Source organism: Lepisosteus platostomus, chromosome 4 (genome assembly GCF_059453375.1).
Source record: "Lepisosteus platostomus isolate fLepPlt1 chromosome 4, fLepPlt1.hap1, whole genome shotgun sequence".
Lineage (NCBI taxonomy): Eukaryota > Metazoa > Chordata > Actinopteri > Semionotiformes > Lepisosteidae > Lepisosteus > Lepisosteus platostomus.
The window spans coordinates 12,683,659-12,694,644 of NC_142614.1; the positions used below are offsets into that span (position 1 = coordinate 12,683,659).

General features: G+C 38.4%; 1 protein-coding gene across 1 annotated transcript; it reads left to right on the plus strand.

Moving 5' to 3' along the window:
- Nucleotides 1-3,997: 3,997 nt before the first annotated feature.
- On the plus strand, nucleotides 3,998-9,771 carry LOC148672727 (UDP-GlcNAc:betaGal beta-1,3-N-acetylglucosaminyltransferase 7-like). The gene is made up of 2 exons (XM_088628575.1): nucleotides 3,998-4,146; nucleotides 5,634-9,771. Coding segments are annotated over exons 1-2 (1,206 nt in total). The 5' UTR covers nucleotides 3,998-4,144; the 3' UTR covers nucleotides 6,838-9,771.
- Nucleotides 9,772-10,986: the final 1,215 nt, after the last annotated feature.

Genomic DNA, 10,986 nt, shown 5'->3' on the forward strand with positions numbered 1-10,986 from the left:
GACCACGTGCCCGGTCCACAAGAGACTTCCGGCTCCCTCTACCACACGTTAATAAAGTTTATTATAACCCCAGAGGAGGGGGTTGCTCTCAGCTGTGGATTCCCGGAGGTTTCCTGACAGTTAAATTATGTTTTTCCTCCCCCCTGTGCTGTTCAGCTTATCCTACGTGTGGTACTTTCTTGGTCAATATCCATCCCCTAGAGGGCGCTCCACTTCTTTCCTGTTCCTAGTTCCGTGTGATTATTCATGTTCTTCCAGTGTGTCTCGTTTCCATTTCCTATGTAGTCAGGCCTCATCCCCTGAGGGCACAGGCCAACATCGTCTCTACTGCTCTTCTGTTCATTCCACGGCAGACTTTTCCAGCATCCGTGACACCAAGAAGTTGTGGACAAACCAGTTTTTTAACTTGCATTCCATTGGTTAATCTGTCCTGTCTGAAAGCTCTCTCGATCTTTTCCTGCCTCTTTTCACATGGTACTGGTAGCATTTAACGACATTCCTCTTCTTTTTCTTACGCACATGGGTTACAAAACAACCAGAAAAACAGGGTTTTAGCACAAACTACAGTAAAGGTTTGTCACTAATTATAAAAGTTTAAACATGTAATTTTAGTATATCTACTGTATAATCTAATAAAATTTCTACTTTAATGTGTTACGTTTTTTTATTTAAAAGGTATTTAATATGTAATATATTTAAAAAATAGAAAACATCATTTGTCATTTGTTTACTATAATTAGAAAGAGGGTATGAGAGTATATTTTGCAAGGTGTTCATTGGTGGTGGCTCTTAACCAGGGAGTGAAGGCCAATAAATGACTGTTAGAAAATTAGCAAGAACAAATATATGATCTCCCTCCTTTCAACTTTGGTCTCATGCTCTGTTTATTGTATTGCATTAAAAAACTATGTTTTTTGTCTTTATGAATATTGATTATCAGTTAAACCATAAAACTGATCACCATAAAATTATAATTTGAGTCTGTTTTCCAATTATTTATTGTATCTGTAGGTATGATGTTTATTACAGTAAATTATCTTATTATAGAAACAGGTAATAGGTTTATTCCATGCTGAAAGAGAACAACATTTTGAAGAAGGCTCAGGTGAAAGTTCAGACTCAGGCTTCAGGGTGACACCCGAAGAAGGCTGGTGACGCAGCTACCCACCTGAACTACTCTTATCTTATTATATATTGGGAAATATATGACTTTTATTTATATGTCAAGTAGCTTGGAAGTGCAAAATATGATGTCTGGTTTCAGATTTGGTAATTTATTTGAAATGAAGCTGGGTACCAACAATGTTTCAAAGACACTGCAAATGGCATTATACTTGTGGGAACCAGAAGTAGGATTTACCTATGACACAGGATTAACAACCAAAATCATGAAAATTACAAACTATGAAGAGTGTCATGGGACCTTTAATAGTAATCAGTAGCTCAGTTCAACATTTTCTGTAAAATAGTGACCCTTCCTCCAACACAGGTCAAAGAAATGCATAGTTGTGGTATTTAGGCAATTGTCATAAAGAAGTTTAAATTTCCCATACTTGTCACTTACAAAACTGCACATACTGTACATACTGTAGCAAATTTGTTGTTAAATAGGCTTTGCGCTTGGCTGAACATGGTTCTTCATGTCTCTTAGCACCCTCACCCAAGCATAGGCTGTTCTGTGTTTTTATCCGCTTCACCAGGAATTATGTTGCATTTGGAGATTCCTGAGTAAGCAGATAAGGAAAGAGACATTTCACTAATGATCATTAGAACTTCCTGTGGGATTTTTTTTTGTTTCTATACCAAAAAGTGGCATTTGAGGAAAAAAGGAATTCTTTCTCTTCCTCCTTCAAATCATGGTCTTTTCCTTACTGCTGACTGACAGTTTCTGTTTGTCTTCTGTAAGTTTTTTTCCTGTTTTTTTTTTTGGTGTGCCCGGGTGCTGAAATGTAGTATAACATATTGGATCAAGTGTGCTTGAGAGAATTCTTGGAGAGAGTCTCAGTTTCATGGTTAGTCTCAGGGAAAGAATTTCAAATTGTTTGGGAGCAGCTTAACCTCTCAGCCAGGAATCTTGCAGGGGGATTGAAGTTGTAAATCAGAAACTTTAGATTCTAAAAGATTAGATTCTAAATTTGTTTTTTTTAATTTTCTTGCACTTGAAATAAAAAAGTACCTTGCTTTCTGGGTCCGTGCTACAAAGGGTTGAATGACAACCTCTTTGCTCTGATACCCTTCAAATACCACCCAGTCAAAGGTCAACCATAAGATTGCCTAGGTGTGTTCCTAACAGGCTGATCCAGACGTGGACCACCTGGTCAGAGAAGAAAGATAAGGACAATGTACCTGAATACCTGCATATAGGCAACTGAAGGACTGCAAGAAGTTTCATTACTTTCTTTAAAGAAATAGGAGGTGCACCTTCTATTCACCTCATTCAGCGGAGTGGTGCTGGTGGGCTTTTACCTTCATGGAGTTCATAAGTTTGTGTGTTTAATTACTTTGTGGATATTTTTTCCTTGTTCTTTTATTTAGTAGAAAGTGATAAAATAGTGGGGCTCTAGAAACATAAAAACTGGATGTGAGTGCTATACATGTCTTGTACTGGTCTGCGGGGGAACCGGAGGCTTCAGGGAATATGGCAGCCTGCTTGGAGAGAAAGGTCCTAACATCTTTAAAACTGCTTGGTGGTGTAGTTGGCTTCTGTTTATGTCCCTGCTATGACATAAACAAAGCACTTTCTCGATTTAAAGTGTGCAAACACTGCAGCTAATAAACCCTGAAAGGTAGTAGTTACATTTCCATCTGTGTCTATGAGATCTTCTTCTGCAAAACTACTGAACAGTCTACTAGATAAAAAGAGCAAAGTTGATAACTGAGAGGTACGAGTTTCCCAGGATCACATTTCCTGAGACTCTACAGGAGAATGTTTTGATGGGAAAGACAAAGACGATTGATATATACCACTTCATTTCCCTTTAACATATCCATAATACCCACCAACAAAAAGGAAACAGAAATAGGTCATTCCATGTCAAATCACACACCATAACATCCACAGTCTCAAATTGCTCTGAAATGATTTGTTTAGTTAGAGAGATATAAGATAAGCATTCCTGTAATGTTATTTTGTAAAAATATAGTTTGGTCTGTGAAAAATGAAGCTAAATGATTGCACCCAAAATGGACACTGATCAGGTTGGAGTCACAAAATATTCCATAAAAATATCCAATGTGTACCAGACTCTGAAAATGATTAGGACATGAGGAAATCAACAAACTTCACCCATGCCCCCCATCCCATTCTAAGCCCAACCCAATAAACAACATGTAACATCAGCATGGACAAGTAGCATGACGCTATGGCTTCGGGTATTCTTTCTCCAACATTTCTAATGTATTCCTAGAGAAAATGTTTTTTCTCCAGTAAAGGTTAATGAAACATTAAAGTGTTTTGTGTAATGTCACATAATATTGTCATAATGCCAGTTTCTGACCACCAGGTCCTTCTAGGTGAGAATAAGTGAAAGAACAAAAATGTCCTAAATTTTTTATATCTTTAACTTCAAGAGATAACAAGTCGCCACATACAGTTCAGAGTATTTCTAACTCAAATGGAAGATGCCCTGAAGAGAAAAAAAGTAAAAAGCAGAGCTGACATGAACAAAAGATTCAGTTTTCCTTGCTAGATGACCTAATACAATTTCTGTTTATTTCTGTTAATCCTATGTTTAGCATTACAGGTGTGTCTCATCCTACCTGAATGCATTGTTTCTTTTTCAATTGCTTCCTTTGAGCCACCACATGCAGTAGAAATGAGGACAAGTATGGATTTGGTGTCTGGCCCCTAGCCATACCCAGAGAGTGCCTCCAGAGTTATGTACAGTAGAGGGAGGACAAAAGAACAGGTGGGTGACACAAAGGGAACAACAGCCTATGAAAACCTTAGCTATTCAAATGTCTGCATGTGTCTGGGTGTACAATTGGTTTACAAGACGACTGCAAGGACTGCCTGTATGACGAATATATATTAAGCCAGAGATGGTTTTCCACACTGAAAGGGATTGTGGAGTCTGTCTGTAGGGAGTCTCTGTTGTGACTTTCCACTCTAAATAACTCACCTGCTTTCTTCTTTTCTGCAGACATGTGAGTATTAGTATATTGTTGGTATATTGTGCTAATTAAAAATATGATTATGTTCATTAACTATGTTAATTGTGCAGACATTTGTTAAACATAATTCATATAAATTATGTTATTTATTACATAAATGTATCATTAAAACATATACAGTAAATTGTATAATTTCATGTCATTGAGGATTGTAAAGCTAAGGTTTCCTGTAATTGCAAAAAATCTTTTCATGAATAACAGAGCTGTCTCACAGGTGCAACTGTTAAAATAGTAACCATTATCTGATTCAATTTAATTAAAACTTTGAAGAACATTTACTACCTTTTCTAGGGTCTAATAAAACTCCAAAATCATGGGATCAGCTTAATTGATCATCAACAAGTGTAGATGACTACTTGACAACACACAAACTTCTCATACTGTGCATCAGTTGCAGTACAAATAATATCTAGCCAGGTGTAAATCTGTATTATGTCTAAATCTTCATTATTGTCATCATTCTCCCACCGATCTATCTGTAGGTGAATAACTGAATGGTGTAAATGAATTAGATCACTGTTATAATATTTATAAAAGTGTTATAAATATCACTTTTTATATATTTTTATTACAATTATAGTGTTTATTACGATTATAAATGCATCACTACTGTGCAGCAAAAGAGTTTATTCAGGAAACAATCTTATTCACTCTCAAGACTAATCTGGGTTCTGAAAGGAGTTCTGGTTCAAATCAAGGAATGATTTATCTTTCCTTTGCATTAGTCAATGGCCTCCTGAGACTTGTTTCCCAATTCTATTAGATAGACAGAGAATGTTCTCTTCAAGGGAGATGTCTACAGTGTATATACTGTATATCATGAAACATTTAAGACTGGGTTTCTCAGTGAGAGGTATTCGGTTCTTCCAAGGCTTGACCCGAGACTAGAAGCAAGAATGATATGAATTATTTTCCTTTTCTCAGTCTCATTTTACAAAAGAGTTATATGTAGATAGGAGCTGTTTCTAACAAATGCCTTTCACAAGTTCACTACTAAAATTAGTTTTTTCTTTTATAGGTGTGACAGTATATTCCTTTGACAACCACATTTCTCAGATTCCTCTGGTGTCCTCTGTCACCTCACCTGTTGCTGGAAGACAGTTTGTCTATTGACTATTTAAAAATCAGGAAGAGAAAGCTAGTTAAGTGGCAGAGAAGAGCAGTTCATTTCGCCAGAGTAATCTGTGGAATGTGGTCCTCACAGGGCTCCATTCTTGTAAAAGGTACACACAGACATTAAAGAGTTTCACGATTTGGATTACAGATTTGAATATTATAAAGAAATGAAAAGAAATGTTTTTAACAAAATAAATTTAGCTTTGAACACTTTAACTTGTTCCTTCACACCAGTCATACAGTGCCTATGTGAAACTGTTTACTATCATGTTTTAGAGATTGTTCTCACCTTACTGGCTGTGCATGCCAGTTGTAACTACCTTCTGCTTCTCCCTCCCTTGTAGGTCTCTCAGTAGGATTAGGCGGAAGATTAGTAACAAATTCCAAAGAATCATTTTAGTGGTCATCCTTCTGGTAATAGGTGTCATTGTGCAGGTAGCAGTGCTGAGGTACCAGAACTCTGATCTTGAGAAGAATTACCAGGACATACAGAAAGACAGTAAGAGTAAGAGTATGGCTTTCCCAGGACTTGGTTCCTTCTGGATGGAGTATGAGAATGGATCATTCATTGACAACAGCTTGGTCCAAGGATGGGATGTTACAAATGCCAACTGCTCTGCCAACTCCAGCATGGTCAGCATGCCGTGGTTTGCTGGAGTGGGGGAACGTATCCAGCGGTTCCTGTTGTACCGGCACTGTAGGTACTTCCCCATGATCTTTAACCATCCAGAGAAATGCGGAGAAGACATCTATCTCCTGATGGTGGTCAAGTCCGTGATCACACAGTACAAGCGCAGGGAGGCCATCCGCAGGACCTGGGGGCAGGAGAAGGAGATCAGGGGCAAGAAGATCAGACTTGTGTTCCTTCTGGGGACAGACTCCAAAGGAGAAGAGCAGGCTCACCACCAGAAGCTCCTGGAATACGAGGACAGGGTGTTTGGGGACATTCTCCAGTGGGACTTTGAAGACAGTTTCTACAACCTCACCCTCAAGGAGGTTGGCTTCCTAAAGTGGTTTTCCATCTATTGTCAAAGCGTGCCGTACATCTTCAAGGGAGACGATGATGTCTTTGTAAACACTGTCAATGTAGTAGAATTTCTGGAAAGTAACAAGAACACAACAGACTTGATCACTGGGGATGTCCTTACAACCTCTGCTCCAAGCAGAGAGAGGAATAGCAAATACTTCATCCCAGAAGTGATGTTCAGTGAGACTTTTTACCCTCCATATGTAGGAGGAGGAGGGTTCCTCATGGGAGGCCCCTTGGCTATGAGGATGTACGGTGCTTCTAATGAGCTGGAAATCTTCCCTATTGATGATGCGTTTATAGGCATGTGTCTCAAAGTGCTCCAGGTCAGCCCCAAGGAGCACAGTGGCATTAAGACACTGGGCATCAAAGTTAAAAGCAGAGAAAATGGGATGAGTAAAAACCCCTGTTGGTACCGTGACTTGCTGCTGGTCCATAAGTTGGCTCCTGATGAGCTGATTCAAATGTGGGAACAGTTGAACAGCAACCTCACCTGCACACAGACAAAGTATATAGAATAGAGAGGTCTGAAGGTAGGGTGAGATAAGGTACAGACTAATCCAGTTGTGCATAGTAAATGTATGTAAAAAATGTATAATCTGAAATAATAATCTTCCCACAGGTCAATAAGATCAGATAAAAATCTATGTACAGTGCTTTGCTTATGTACAAAATGTAAGAGATGTTTTGCTATTCATATGGTTGTAGTGTGGTTGGTGTAAATTTCAGGGTTCTTTGTTTTCTGTAGGAGAAGAGTAAAATGAAAATGAATGTGTATATATGTTGCAGTATGTAGGATTTAATTGTACTGCTTGTATGGTTTAAGTTTCTGTTTAAATTTAAGTTTAAGTTTAGGTTTCTATGGGATAAGTTTCTGTGTGGTAACACGTACATAATTTGATGCCAGATCAATGTCTGAGAAATCACTATGTCATCTTATAGTATAATATAATGCTTAAATGACCTGTTTTAAAAAAATCAAACTTTATCCTGTGAGACCTCAAAACATTTTGTCACATGTTTGCAGTATCAGATAGGTAGTTTGATTCAAACACATGCAGGAATATTTTTCCAGTTCCATTCAAGCTCCTTTGTGGATGAACTGGGATATTGTTGTCCCATTGACATTTTTTGTTCCATCTGAGCCATTGAACTCTTTCAAAGTTGGCATTGGCCTTAATGGTGTCATCACTAAGGAGTATTCACCATGCCCTGCTGCTTAGTTTGGACTGACAATTAAATCTAGGCATTATTTGGTTAGCAATATATTCTGTTCCTTCCAGTTCTTTATGATCAACCTCACCATGTTTAAAGGGATGTTCAGTCATCTGAACACATATACAACATTATCAGAGTTCTGAAAGCTTGTTGGCTTTTCTTCAAATACTCTACTGGACTGAAGGATCATGCAGGAATAGGTATATTTATAATGAGATCATGTGAGACGCTATCATTGCAAAGGTTCCTTGTGTGGGTTGTTAAGATAATTTTGTACACCTCAATTAATCTAGGTTTGCCACAGCATAAGGCTTATGCAATCAAGACTTTTCAATTTTTATTTTTAATTATCTATTGACTTTCTTCTTTCATATTTCTTCTGCGATAGACTGGGGTCCATTAATATATTAATTAACAAATATTAATTGCTTAATCAAAGCATCACGATTTCAAGTTTTTAACCAGCACAATGTGAGAATTGTACAAAAACAAGAGTACTTTTGCAAGGCACTTAAATTTTATATTCAGATATAACATTTATTCATGCATTTTTCAACTCCTTTCAGTTCAGGGTTAAAGGGGAGCCAGAGCTATCCCAGAAAGAAACATGTATAAGGCAGGACACATCCTGGACAAGACACAGTCCATCACAGGGCACACAACAAACACTCATACCAGGGATAATATTCCCAGAAGCCAATTAGCCTACCATATGTCTTACTGTATGTCATATGTCAAACTGGCGCACCTGGGGAAAACCCACATAAAGATGAGGATAACAGATAGACTACACAGATAGCAGCCCAGGTCTGGAATTGAACCCAGGACTCTAGCACCACAAAGCAATAGTGCTAGCTACTGTGCCACCCTCACATATAACATCATAGATTATATTTAATATGTATATTATTTTTAAAAAAAGGTGATTTCAAATAAATTTTATTTTATATGAAGCTGTCTGTGTAACAGGAAAAACAAAAGTTAGTACATGTTCATAAAAATCATCAGATATCTAAAATAGTACATTTTAACAGAAGAAATTGACACATTTCTTTTAGTGGCTATGAAGTTATAATGAAGGAAATAGAAACATTCAAATAGATATATAAACACAGAAATTGATGAGAATGTTAATGAGCTCAAAAGCAATAGATAATGGAAATGTGACAGAAATTTGACAGTTATGCTATTGAATTAATGGGAATTGCTGTTTAAAGTAAGCATTTTAATAGTTAATTAGACGACACTGTAATTTAACTTAAATGAAACTAGATTAAAGTCTTAAATTAAGTTTGATTTTCAGGCAGTTACTAAATCTACTGAATTCATGGAGAATTAATACAATTAATTAATTCTCCACCTATAAGGCTCTGCATGGCTTGGTACCTCAGTACCTGTCTGAACTTTTATCACCCTACTCCCCACCTCCCAACCTTCCTTCTTCTAATTCTGGTCTCCTTACTGTCCCCCAAGCCCGTTCATTCTATGGGTGACAGGGCCTTCTCCTGTGATGCCCCCAAGCTCTGGAACTCTCTGCCCAAGGATATCTGAGAGTCACCTTCTCTAAACTCCTCCAAGTCCAGACTCAAAACCTTCTTCTTTAGAAGAGCCTGTACTTAACTGGTTCCATTCTTTACCCCTCTGCTTTTCCTAGTACCACCATCCACGGTCTCCTCTGTGTATTGTCATTGTGTTTTATCTTGTGTATTCTTCTTATTTATTGTTGTTGTCATCCTGTAAAGCGCTTTGAGAAGCCACCTTTAAAGGCGCTATATAAAATAAAGTTTATTATTATATTATTATTATTAAAATATGCAACAGCACGCAAGAGACTATCTGAAAAATACATACAATAAAATGTTGAAACCTGCTTACATTCCAACTCATTTTGACCGAATGTCTAAAGGTATAGACATTCTGGAAAACCAGTTCAGCAGACTTGTAACCAAAGGATTCCATATCATTAAGAGATGGACAGAAAAAAAACTTGAAGCACAACTTTTCAACATTTTCTAAAGTGAAAAAAGTGGTGTTGTTATGTCGTAGAACTAGTTGGGATTTCTATCCCAATAAAGTGTTACACAAAGAAGCTTTATTTATACATTGTTTACCAAAGTAATGAATATGTGTATACTGTATAAAGGATGTTGGCAATATTTATGATAAATTGTTTGTTTTTTTAAGGTTTATATTTTGCAAAACGTGAGAAAGTCTACAATAAAGCCTCCTGGACTTTACATTGTTGGCCACACTGAGAGTGTTTTGGTGTGCAGACACTGGATCCAATAATTTCCATTATTAGCACATCTATCTGAAATACCTGAAAATTCATGTTTACCATTGTATTTTGTTGAATATTCTTAGAAAAGAGCCTGCATGATGATTTATCAAAATGCTAAAACCCATATGATTTAAAACCTTTTTCTCAGAATGGTAATGTAGCGGCAATGCTTGTTAATAAGACAGAATTAAGCGTTGGTATGCTCCTAAAGGAGGCCCCATCTCACCCTCCATCTCTGTGGTGCAGCCACAGAGAAAGAATTCATGTAGGCTGATTTAAGATGTTTTCTTTTGATAAGAAACAAGCTCCCAGACGGGGATGCAATTAGCTAAGCCTGGCTATCATGATCAATGGTCATCCATTGGCGCCTATCAGTCTAGGGAGTGCTGAATGGACATCTGGACTGCATTCCTAAGTGTCAAGAGTAAGTGACTTATATCTCACCTTGACCAACCAATCAGGGACTGGCAGGGCGTGGTAATACCACGTGGGTCTCCAATGCCCGCCAAACTCTCAACCAATCAGCACACATCTGGGTCTTGATCAAAAAGGGAGCGCAAGCTCAGTTCTGAGCTCTCCTTGGACATTTTCGCGCATCCTCAGAGACAATCACGTGACAACTGCTGTTGTCTGCAAAGGGACTTGGACTTTGTTCTAAGAGCGAGGCCGAGGATCCCGTACGTACTCAGAATTCTACCAACGTGAATGCTCCGCTTGATCAACGGCAGCCTACAGTTGGACCCTCGTCGACAACCTGAATAGCTTATTCAGAAGCAGCGCTGGACCGGGAACGAACCAGTTTCTTCCCAGGCAAAAGAGTGACTTGTGAGGACTCGCGGTCACACTCTGTGCATAGAGACTTTCTACTAGCCAGCCGGACTGCTGGTAGATCCCCTCGGAGCAACGACTGCCCTGCGCGCCGCAGTTAGATTCCTCCGCTCGTCCTACTCCGAGCTGCACCTCGACTGGTTGGCCGGTAGCCAGAGGACGCCGACACAACGCCCATTGGACAACCGCTGGAACAGAGGCTGCAACAGAGCTTGTCAGCTGGTTTGGTGTTCGTGCCGGGAAATTCCAAATCCAAACACAGTGGATAAGTAAACCCCATGTTCTACATTGCGTCTCGAGAATTTAATTGTACCTCAACACAAGTTGTTATCAATTTAATTCA